Source organism: Chelonia mydas, chromosome 1 (assembly GCF_015237465.2).
Source record: "Chelonia mydas isolate rCheMyd1 chromosome 1, rCheMyd1.pri.v2, whole genome shotgun sequence".
In the NCBI taxonomy this organism is placed as follows: domain Eukaryota; kingdom Metazoa; phylum Chordata; order Testudines; family Cheloniidae; genus Chelonia; species Chelonia mydas.
Genome location: NC_057849.1, coordinates 38,324,018 through 38,336,752, shown reverse-complemented (window position 1 = coordinate 38,336,752; position 12,735 = coordinate 38,324,018). Strand labels below are relative to the sequence as shown.

At 36.1% G+C, this 12,735-nt stretch overlaps 1 protein-coding gene across 3 annotated transcripts in view; it reads right to left on the bottom strand.

Moving 5' to 3' along the window:
- The window catches only part of ZC3H12C (zinc finger CCCH-type containing 12C), a 57,777-nt gene that overhangs the window by 32,293 nt on the left and 12,749 nt on the right, over window positions 1-12,735 (bottom strand). The window contains exons 1-3 of one of the 3 annotated variants that reach the window (XM_037890456.2): window positions 6,697-10,674; window positions 4,212-6,075; window positions 3,111-3,300 (exon numbers count right to left, since the gene is read on the bottom strand). The exons of 1 other annotated variant lie outside the window; for it this stretch is intronic. In XM_037890456.2, the coding sequence (XP_037746384.1) occupies window positions 3,111-3,113 (3 nt within the window). In that variant the 5' untranslated portion in view covers window positions 3,114-3,300; window positions 4,212-6,075; window positions 6,697-10,674. Of the gene's footprint in view, window positions 1-3,110; window positions 3,301-4,211; window positions 6,076-6,696; window positions 10,675-12,735 lie in introns of those variants that run through there. One more of the 3 variants, XM_043530070.1, reaches the window with a different exon arrangement.

The following is a 12,735-nucleotide window of genomic DNA, read 5'->3' as shown; positions in this document are numbered from 1 at the left end:
ATTTACAGAGTATTATTATTATTATTCAACAGTTTTCAAAAAGCATTTACATCTAAACTGATGAATACATTCAAAAATTAGTTTTTATATAAACTGGTTTTCCTTAAAAGTTTTTGAAAATAAAGTAGCTGTATAGGTCAGGAAACCAGACACTAGAAAATGTTAACGTGAACAGGAGTTTTTTGTTCAGATTTAAAGTAACTGTGATATTCTGTCACTGGGTATGTCTACACGGCAAAAGAAAAACCAACTAACCCACCCACCCACCCCAAAACATGGCTGTGAGTCTCAGACCTTTGGTCAGCTGACTTACACTGGCCCTATGGGACTAAAAATAGCAGTGTAAACATTTCTGTTGTGAGCCCGAGGCAGTTGACTTGGGCTCTGAGACTTGCTGCTGTGGGTTTTTTATTTTCCATTGTGGACGTACTCTCAAAGATAATATTACTAAACAGTGTAATAAATCAGAAATGCAGCTATAAAACATACGAGTACTGCTATGGAAAAGTTTTTATACTAAGTGGCTTAGACATTCCATTTAATACAAGGGAACTAGCATATTACTATATCATCACAGAATCATATAAAGGTAGGGTCGGAAGGGACCTCAGGAGGTCATCTAGTATAGCTTCCCTCATCAGGGCAGGACCAAGTATATCTACACCATCCTTGACAGGTGTTCGTCTAACCTGTTCTTAAAAGCCTCCAATAACAGGGATTCCACCATCTCCCTTGGAAGCCTAGTCCAGAATTTAGCTACCCTTATAGTTAGAAAGGTTTCCTTAATATCAAACATAAATCTCCTTTGCCTCAGCTTAAGCCCATTACTTCTTGTCCTACCTTCAGGAGACATGGAGAATAACTGACCACCATCCTCTTTATAACACCCCTTAACATCTTTGATAACTTATCAGGTCCCCTCTCAGTCATCTTTTTTCAAGAGTAAACATACCCAGTTTTTAACCTCTCTTCATATGTTGTTTAAGCCTTTTATAATTTTTGTTGCTCTCCTCTGGACTCACTGCAATGTATCCACATCTTTCTTCAAGTGTGGTGCCCAGAACTGGACACAGAACTCCAACTGAGACCTCACCATGCTAAGTAGAGTGGGATACCACCACTGGTGTCTTATCTACGGCACTCCTTTTAATACACACCAGAATGGCATTTCCCTTTTTCGCAACTGCTTCACATTGTTGGCTCATAGTCAATTTGTGATCCAGTAAAACCCCCAGATCGTCTTCTGAAGTATTACAGTATTGAGTTATTCCCCATTTTATAGTTGTGAATTTGATTTTTCCTTCCTAAGTGTAGTACTTTGCATTTGTCTTTACTGAATTTCAACATGCTGATTTCAGACAAATTCTCCAATTTGTCAAGGTCATTTTGAATTCTAATCCTGTCCTCCAACATGCTAGCAACAGCTCCCATCTTGGTGTTATCTGCAAATTTAATAATTATACTCTCAACTCCAACATCAAGTCATTGATGAAAATATTGAATTGTATCAGACCCAAGATAGAACTCTGTGGAATCCCACTAGATATACTCCTCCCCCGCCTCGGTTTGACAGCAAACAATTGATAATTACTCTTTAAGTACAGTCTTACAAACACTACTGTATTCTTAATTTCATCTAGACCACTTTCCCTAGTTTGCTTATGAGATTGTCATGTGGAACTGTGTTAAAAGGCTTACTTTAAAAAAAATCAAGATATATGTTGTTTATAGCTTGCTTTCTATGCACTTGGCCAGTAACCCTGTCAAACAAGGAAATTAGGTTGGTTTGGCATGATTTGTTCTTGACAAATCCATATTGGCTATTACTTAAAAACTTAATATCCTCTAGGTGCTTATAAATTGATTGTTTAATAATTTGTAACTTTACAGATATCAAAATTAAGCTGACTGGTCTATAGTTCCTTGGATCCCCTTTGTTCCTCTTTATATTTCACTAATTAGGCAAATATGCTTAAGAAGCCACCTTACAGAAAATGGGTTAATGACAGAATAAATATAGTCCAATGAATCCTGAAACAGAGTATTCATTCAGTCAGGTAAACATCCCTACACATTCCTAAATTCCTTTATAAAGTCCAGGCCAATCAAGAAACACTTTGAATATTCTCGAAGTAGCTTTCTTTTAGTCAGAAGAACAAGACTTGGAACTATGGGCTGATTCCAAGTCTATTGAAGTAAATGAGAGTGATCCAGAAAAGCACTTAAATATTAATTTCAATAATGTGGCTAGTCACATGCTTAAGCTTAGGCATGTGCATAAGTACTTTGCTGGATCAGGGCCTAAATGCAGAGATGGATGGTATACAGGAGATACGGAATAAAGCAGATTGTGGTTTTCTGTGCCTCATAAAAGCCCCACCCACCGAAGTTTACTAGAGGAGTTCACGTTATTGTAGTTTAACATAACTTTTATGAGGAAATAGATATTTGAAAAATTATCTCCATAATCTGTTTAAAAGGAACTTATTACTTTCTTTACTTTTTGTTCTCTTGAAAGAGAATTCTGGCATAAAGCAGAACTGTTTCCGTTATTAAAAAATAAAATATAAGGATGAAACAGAAAAACAACAGCTTTTCTAGTTCACGCAGGACAAAAATTAAGCAAGACACATATACAGAAGGCAGTGCTTGAATGTCATATATAGCATGGCCACAAACCCGATTATTGAAATCACACTGAGAAAAATCATTGTATTAAACACAACTCCATTGTCTCCATTCTATTAACAATTATCCATAGTTTAAACTTACCCAAGATACAAAATTTCTTCCATTTGAATAAATAAACCTCCCGCCCCGATAAATAAATAGTATATATTTCAGAGTGGTAGCCGTGTTAGTAGTATATATTTAAGAGTACTGAGTCATTTGCGGAGTTTTATTTCCTTTGCTGGGGGAAAAAAAAGTATGCAGAATATACATATGACAACTCATGAAGACTTCTCTCAAGACAAATGTGAGAGAAATGAAAATGCCATCCATGATTTAATAAAAAAAAGTTTTTAAATGCATTGTTAGGACATCTCCACAGCAGTAGAGATTTTCAGTAAATAGCTGTATTAACTAAGTTGTCCTACTTGATAACTTACCATTTTTGGTTTGTAACCAAAGAGGATTTTTTTCCAGCAGTTTAATCTAGTTTAGACTGATAGAAGTAGAAAATATTTTTCTGTATAGACCTGATTTAGTTAAAAGGCAGAGCGATTGTGATGCTGTCTCTTGAAGTATATCAGTCAATGTTCATTTTCTTTATAGGGATCTTTATGAGTTCAAGCAATACTGCAGATTAAATACAAAGGGAATTTAGGAAGTGAACCTTTACACTTGGTGATTTATTAACTACTGTAATACACTGGATAGCCTAGTGCCAGTAACAAATCACAACAGTATCTCAATAAAAGGATACAGTTAAAAACCCACACTGTGGCCTTCACAGAACTGCCACCAAAAAGTATCTTAAACAAGAAAAACCTATTGGAAGCTAGGCTGCCTAGCAACCAGTCTTTAGTTGCTAGGATGCACTCCTTTAACATGCCATCATGAATGCTAGCACAGTGAAAGAATAATTTGGTATGAACAAAAGCCTATGAAAAAGACTGGGACTTAAGTGCGTCTGGTTTACCCTCTGAGAACAATGCAGCTGCCAAACCAATCTGGACGCTCCGACATCATTGTTCCATAAACCCCACAATCTGCTCTGACTAGAGGAAGTATATTTAATGGGCAACATTTTTAAGCTGGAGTGAAAAGTTGGGTCAGCTCATGTATTGCCCTAATAGAATACACCAAGATAATGGGTCACTGCCCAAATCCATGTACTGTGAAATACCATTTTAGCACTGAACTAAAAGTATTACTTTTCTTTTGGACACTATCTGGACATGCATTTAAATTAGTTAAGATTAATGTATTGTTATTTCCTGATGTCATATTCTAATTGTTTCTCGTTAAAGTTTTATCTTAACTATAAACATAATATTCTTTCAAAACGACACATATCTCAAAGAACCTCAGTTATTGCACTGGGTGAGTAACCTTCTCTTCTGCAAAGAGATACTACAGCAGTTGCAGCTTTCAAAGCCCACACAAATAGTATTTAATTGACTTAAGCACACTATTGTTATTTTTAACTAGTGTTTTAATATATGACTCCACTACAACCACAAAGCATAAGGATTCTGAAATATTACCTTTAAGTTTTGCATAAGCAGCATACCATTCCTGCTGTCAGACCTGCATGCAAGTTTTATGTATGTTCAGACAAATTCTACAGCATCTGTGATAGGCAGCAAATAATCTGCTGCAGCACCTCCTTAGAATGTTAGGCTTGGGAGCTCCCAACACAAAGTCCTAGGCAATATTCATTGATTATTAGGATTTAATTATGATATCTAATTTTCATTGTTATAGAGTTTATTATTTTACTTTGAGCTAGATAGTGAAGGGAGAAATGCCAGTCACTCTACCTGAGCAAACTAACCTAAATTATTTTTGGTTCTTTCAGTCAAATGTTAATGCACCTGTTGACAGCATAATGAAGCCCACAAGAAATAAAGAGAATGAATTTGTTCAGGGAGTAACATAAAAACGTAAAAGCTCTCTGTGTGTCATTTACAATAAAACTCTTATACTGAGACCATGGTTTATAAGAAAACTTTATAGATACCATATAATCTAGATGAAATTACTTGCTATGAACTATTCTGAGTGCCACATATGTGTTGATACAATTATATTTATATATAAAATAAAAATAAAAAGTGTATCAACACAAAATGAGTAACCAAAGAAATAAACCTATTAACTAAATTATTGTACTTAGTTCTTATGCTTTCAATAAAACTACTAAACAATAGTTTTTGAATTTATAAAATTTTTAAATACAAAAATAGGTAATCTCCATTGGCTATCATTACACTGAAAAGGAAGGGTTCTTAACTTATGAATGCATATGTACTTATACTCTTTACACCAAAAAACCTGCAAACCATAACCCTCCTCCCCCAAAGCTATAAAACCAAATGTGGCTTCATATTTTAAACAGGCTCCATTATTATAGGATTACTATCATCATCAAATACTACACCCATTTATCAAACACACTTGTTAAGTCAGGGGTTTACATTTAACACTGTGGAGGAATACAACGCCATTATGTTACAGAATTGCAACCTTTTTCCATCTACTGTTCTTCAAATTCAGTAGCAAAACCATTTCCCGCTAACTACCAACATTAATTTTGAACTAGACATTTCTACTGTTCAAGAGGTCAGGTGCAAATAGATCTAAACTTTTAATATTATGAAAGTTGTCCAATTACAGCTGAAATTCAAAATAGTTTAATGCAAACTTTACATGGCACAAAAAGCAATAAGTGAAACAGTGTGTTATGACATAAAATTTTATAATAGCAATGGCATGTGTTCTTAAAAGAGCTTCCAAGTTTTTAAAGACAAATTCTACAACAGCGAAAAAGTTTGGTTTTTTACACAATACTTAAAATATTCCTAGATCTTCTAAACAGCAAGTAGTAAATATTTAGACCACAGCTTGTTAAAAAAAACACAACTGTTTGTCATACAGAATTTCAGAATACCAATATAGAAACAAATGTCCTAGCTTCCCAAATGGCAAAGATATTGCAACAATGAAAATAAAATAATGAATATGTAATAAATACCTCCTGCAGTAGTTTCTGTATGTTTAATTACCATTGTATTTCAAGGAGTACTGTTGTCTGCATCACTCTGTCTAACAAAGGAAGGATGTCCCATTGAACAGATTGGTTAATGCTCTGGGGCAACAGATGTCTACTGGAACTGCAGGAGACCAGCAACTGGTGGCCTGCCCATCTTCTGAAAACTTTCAATAGACTTATGCATATGTTCACACAATAGGGCATGTGGTAGAAATGCAAACCTCTTTTTAACCCTTTTATGTGCCCTCTTTCCCTCCCAACTGGTATATGAAGGTCTTTGTAGTGTTTTTTCTTTAGAGGATCCTTGGAACACTGGTTCATGGAGTGTACATTGTATGTGTTCTTCAACCTAATATCTGAACCCAAAATATAAAACAAAATAGATTAAAAACTGCACAATAATGTGTTGGCTAATTTTATAAATGTAGAAATGATTTTGAAAGCACAGAGGCTTTGAATGGATCATGTTATCACCTGAGAGTAGCCCCAAAGAACTAATGTTATATCCTGCCCTAAATCCATCCCTTTAAGTTCACACATTGTCCCCACGTGATGTTCCTCCTAAACTTAGCAAATGTTTCAAATGGGCAAATCTATAAAATAGTTTTTTCCTTTGGAAAAAAAAGTATCAATTATAGCATATTTACAAGGGATAAAACATTGAAACTCAAGTCAAAGTCACCCAAAGGGTGCAGAAAATTCTAGTTCTCCTGAAGAGTTCTGACTGTCATTTCCAACCCCCAGCAATACATTATTGATGCCTCTACAAGTTCCTTCCAGAATGTATCAAGTTAAAGATCACCCTTTCACGCAATTATTTTTCAGGTGAAAATTCTCTCTCTTTTTAAGACACCCCCAAAATTTGGAGATTTTGTGATGTGTATGGCTATTTATTTTGTTCAGAACGCAGAAGATGTACTGAAGTGTTAGAATGGTGAAACTTTTCAATCCCTGCAGAGAGTAGTCCAAATACTTACGTTAGCTGGAAAACACAGAGACATTGGTTTCTTGTAGCAGTTCCAGAAGCAACTCCTTAACACGATTTCAGCTGCAGACTTCCAGGCAAGCAAGCAGAACAATGAATGGTTGAACAGATGGAATGGCAATGTCTTTGCTTAACCTATTACTGAGTGGAACAACAGCCAATCATAGGCCAGAGAATTCACAATTAGTTGGCCAGGCAGATGCAAGGCAACCTCCCCACCCTGCATCAGGTTTGTAGGTTTCTAAGATAAGCAAGTTGATGTCATTCTCAGGGTCTGCCCCAGGCAGCATGTGTATTAACGAGGGGTGTGCAGCAACAATAGGCCATACAAAGGAGACTAGCAGGCAGCTGCTGTATGAGCGCCAGAGTCATTAGGGAGCAGGCTGCCAACAAGAAACACCTGGCTTGGGCAGACTTCAGCTTTTCCTCATTGTTTCTAATACATGAAACAAAGAAAGGAATTATTTTTAAGTAGTAAAAGTTGTAAGTTTCTATAAAAAACAAAAGCTAAAGGATATAGCCAAGTCTATTACAAAAACCTTGTAGCTTTTGCTAGGAAAATTAAAAATATAGAAATATCACAGCAGTGATTGTGTGTATTCTCTTTTTCCTGTTAATAAAATAAATCATTATCGATGCAGTGCAACAGGAGGTCTGTTAAGGAGCCAATATTATACATAAATACATTCAAAAGCACTCTGAATTTCCTGAAACTTTACTTTTATTTATGTACCAATAAGCCTGATGAACTTGAGTTTATGCACAACTAAAACCAAATACAATGTTTAGAGTATTTCAGTTTCAATTGAAAATGTTTTGATAAATTATTAAACTGCAAAAATATCAATTTCAAGCATCAAATATGGGATTTTTCTAACTAATGGCATTAGAACGTACATAAAGGAAAGAGGAACTGTGATAGCACCACTGCAATAATAAATTTACTTGTTGCAGTCATCAATGTTCATGCTTTTGTAATTAGAAAATCTTATTCTACAGATTTACACTTGAAGCAGAAATCTCCTGGTTTCCTGCAGCGTGTATAGATGATCTAAATAAATGTTTTGAAAGTTAAGTCACTAGGTAAGCATGTTTAAAATATTTCTTCCTTGTGGAGGCAGAATGTTTCTAAGCTAAAAGAAAATGTCCAAAACAAATTTCTATTAATAAAAGATCTTCAATTTACTACATTTAGCACATGGCCGTTGTCATGTTGCTACCAGGGAGGCAAAGGGTACATTTCCCCCACCAACTGACCTTCAAGGGGCCTCGAGTTATTGTCAAAAAGGCCAAAATATGTACAAAGCTATCCAATGTTAAGCAATGGAACAGTAGAAGATTGGAAAGTCTTCTTCCTTCATATAAATTATAAATCACTGTAAATACTGATACTGTGGCCCAATTATACTTTTTTAAACTCCTAAAATCCAAGATTTTCTATGGGTCTAACTAGCAACTGGTCACTTTAAAAAAAAAAAAGAAAAAAAAAAGAAAGCCACATCCCAGGGGGCATGGGCCCCAGAATACCCACTTGTCCCCTTCTCCCCTCCCTCAAATAATTGGATCCTACAAACAGCCCAATGTCTAGTTTTGGTGTTTGGTAAGGAAGCAGACCAAAACTCAGACTTTCAAATCATGGCCTTTGTTTTTAGTAACTTTACACAGGAAAGCTCAATTCAGATGAATCAAGGATGAGGCACAAGTATATTAAATGACTTTCAGTTCCATTCAATGAGCAGATAAGCAATACTGAAAATCAAGCTGAAGTATCTGTTTGTCTATTCTCACAGGCTAAGGAAATCTATTTGAGACCATTTGCTGTTGGTTCAGAGGGCACCCAGAATACAAATAGTTTATTATTAGGATGGTTAATTTCAGGCATTTTCCAAGTCGCATTTGAATTTTAAAATGTTTCAGGAAAATAAATGAATCCACACATCATCATGCTGTAAGACAAAAGTTTATCAGATGTCCAGATTTACCGGTATAAAGCAAATATTATCAAGTGCAAAATCCAACACTGCATGCTTTCTGCACCTAACCCGTCTGGGGATAGCAGCAGATGAATTTAGAAAACTGAAAACCAAAAATCCAACCAAATACAATCTCTTTACACTGTCCATTAAACACCCACAAGAACAGCTACTATCATTACTATTTTGAAGTTTTAAATTCTGAGGCAGGAGAAGTCTTCTCACTAATTTCTGCCACTGTGAACACAAAGAATGAGAGAAAGCTACCCAAGTGCACAGCAGGAAGCCTGGTCTCCAGCACTGGATTAAGCTTCTTTGCAAACAGCAAATAAAGGCAGTGATCTGAAAAAGCTAATCAGTCCCTGCTGTGGTATTTAGACTATCTCAGTTGCTGGTATTGGATAATGTTAAGCATATTAAAACATCTGTAAGAAAAATAAGAAGCCAGTCTGGTTTACCTAGTCATAGGCACTGACCTTAAATGCAAGCAGCATCACTTTGCTAGCCTTTAGTTCAAGCACTGTCAGAGCGAGACAGACACTTTGTACCTGGTGACAGAAATGCTTATTTTGGCAAAAGGGACATATGATGCAGTCAAAGTACAGGCACGATGAACTGAGGAGAACTTTGGTAGTATAATACAAGTAGCATATTTATTGTTCTATAACAAAAATGCACATTAGTGCAGGTGGATGACCTAACTTTAATGTTATTTTAAATATTAGGTTACCATTTGGTATAAGTCACCCCTTCACTATTTTCTTGTGTAAAAAACTTTCCAGATCCCATGCCTTTTTGAAACAAAGGAAGCTACTTTAAGTTACCTTTGGTTCATCTCCATGCGGGCTTTACTGGAAAATCGTGTAGCGCAACTTTGACAAAAGACCAAGATCAAATTAGGTGTTTAAGATATCAAATAGGTCAGTAGGTTATATTTTAAGTAAGCCAGTGTAAACAAAATATAATTACATTAAATTTAAATGCAATTAAATGCAATTTTACATTATGTAAAAACATTAGTCAGTTGTTCAAATCAGTCTCAATATTTTTCTTGTCTGAATAATTTTCTCAAAACTTCCTTAAAATAAATGGGAAATGCTCAAGATTTAAGAGGTGTCAGAACCATTTTATCAAATCATGCTCATGCTGACAGAAGAACATTCATATTAAGGTTTTAACCAGTACACTAGATTTCCTACTGAGAACAACGAGGGCAACAAAGAAGCCTTAAGAGGAAACAATGAGGATCTCTGTCACATCTGTGACAGGCTATAATGGCATTACTAGGAAGTACACACAGCAGATGAACAAAGAAAGCTCTACTTCTGCAGCTAAAACCTTCAGATCCAGCAAACTGACCAGTCTAGCCATTTCCCACTGCTATATTTAAAATACAATACAGAAAATTAAGATTATAGCTGGTCATTGAAATGCAGCATGCATAGTGGTTCCTCCGACTTCTAGCCTCCTACCCATCTGGAGAGGCTAATGATTCTATTTTCTTGCTCTTTAGAGAGACCAGAAATTATATCAAAGCTCATCATTAAGTTCCTAGCACTATTTTATTAAAACATTAAATAGACTACCATGCAAAGAACATAAGATGTTTACAGACAACTAGCCCTCACTAACTTTGGAGGATGTCAGGATGAAAAGAGATTTCAGAGTAGCACACAAAAAGACAGGGGGGAGAATACTAGAGTCCTGGAGGAAACACAGCCAGGGGAAGGAGCAGGAACTGCACGGGAAGAGGCGAAAGACCCATAGAGGTAGAGCTGGAGCAGTTGCAAAACTTAAATAGAACGGCCAAATGGAGGTAAGGTGACATCAGGATATCACTACTATAAAAAATGTCCACCACAGACCTCTAGTTCTAGCAAACTCTTGTTATTTCAAAACATGCTGAAAACAAAAGCTTACTTAAAAGAAAATTATATTAATTCAAAATGTACAGAAGTCACAGTCCTCCAGTAATTTCAACCTGCTAAAAGTATTGCTGCAGCAAAGTACTAGAAACAGTGTGATTTATCCCAACAACATGTTGTTTCCTTTTGTTATACAACCTTGTACCAAGGCCACTATAATCCACAAAAATACAATTTTGTTTCCGCAAGAATACATTTTAGAAGACAAGTTAAGCACACATCATTATATACATAAACAGAGACAAGTAGAAAGATTTTGATTTTAGCATTCATAATTCAGAAAATCTGACTATTGTTGCATTACAAAAATATCCATATATTTAATGTTGCACTTGGCAGCTCCAGAAAAGAACCTTTTATTCTTAAAATTAGGAGTTGGCCATCTGGTCAGTGTTTGTTGATCACTAACCAATATCTTAACAGGTGCAAAACATTCAAAATATAGCACCTTAGAGCATCACCTTCAAAACTGAGCAACCTTCTGTCTAGACTAAATCCACATGAAGATCTGCCCTACAAAATGAATCCTACAACTACCGGTATGCTGTGGGATGAACTAAATAGCAGAAAGGTCCCTGCCAATCAAGATAACTACACACTTTTATGACAAAGATGAGCAATAGTTTTCCCTAGGCAAGGAGGAAGTGAAACTGTAATTTCCAAGCTATTTTCTAAGAAAGAACAATTCTTAAGAACTGAAATACCAGAACCACTGGTTCTAATATTCCGATTCTTACAAAGGCTAATGCAAAATGCCTCAATAAGGCAGCAAGATTCACAGGCAAAGGGAGCACTCAATTTACCCTCTTTGCCATTCAGTCTTTAAAATTTCATCTAAATAGTCTCAGTTGCTTATTTCTAAATTCAGAGCCACTTCTCTTACTTGTGGTAAAAATATTAAAGGACTTTAACAATCTAAAGTAACCATAGCTTGATTTAAAACAAAGTGGCAAATAATATCTTGGCTTTGGAGAGGAGATTCATCCATTTCTATACATCCATGTAACGTGGTAAGATATGGATATGTATCACCATAGGTCCTCTGTATGAAAGAGTCCTCAAATATTGAGAGACCATTGGGTTCCAGGAAAGACCTATTAAAGCACACAAAATCTTTGTGATCTATGGGTATATCAGCAATTAAGACACCCATTGCTGGCCTGTGCTAGCTGACTCATGCTCATGGGGCCTGGGCTAAGGGGATTATTTAACTGTAGCATAGACTGCTGGGCTTGGACTTGCGCTCAGGCTCTAGGACCCACTGAGGTGGGAGGGTCCCAGAGCTCAGGCTGCAGCCTGAGCATGGAAGTCTACACTGCAATTAAGCATACCTGCAGCCTGGGTTTTTAATTGCAGTACAGACATAGACTAAGACACCCAAACTGTTGCACTGTTGTTGATGCAAGCTGCTCATTGTAGGAGCAATGCTATGCCCATGTGCGGACCCATCAAAGTAAATGGCCTGGCCACACAGAGCTGCCAGCAGTATCAGGGCCTAAAATACCTGCCTAGTCATCCATAAGTAAGCACCCTGCAGTAAGAAAATGTTAAGAAAGCATTTGACAGCCTACATTGCAATTCACTCTGGAACATCATGAAGTTTTGCCAACAAAAATCATCATCATCAAGGCTTTATATCAAGGTGCAGCTTGCTCAGTTATACACACTTGAGTGAATCATTTATTAGAGACATTCGTGTCAAACAAGGATGCATTCTCTCACCGCTCCTGTTTGGCAATGTCATTGATTTCACTATGTGAAAAAGTGTAGAACAATACAACACAAACTTCACTTGCTTCCACAATAGTACACTGGAAGATATAGATTTTGCTGATTTCTAAATGACAGCTAAACTAATGAGAAAACAAAGACCAAAAGACTGTCCAGTGTAGCAAAAAGACAGGTTTAATAATCAGTTATGAAAAAACAATTCTAATGAGAATCCCAATAGCTCCCAAACTCAAACATTACAAGGAGTGAGTCCATTCACATACCTTGGCAGTAATGTACAAGCCAATGGAGATATCCAGAAAGAAATGATGTCATGAATTGGCAAGGTAGCAGCTGCATTCACCAGTTTAAACAAGATTTATAAAAAAATTTAAATGACCAATTTGAAGACGAAACTACACA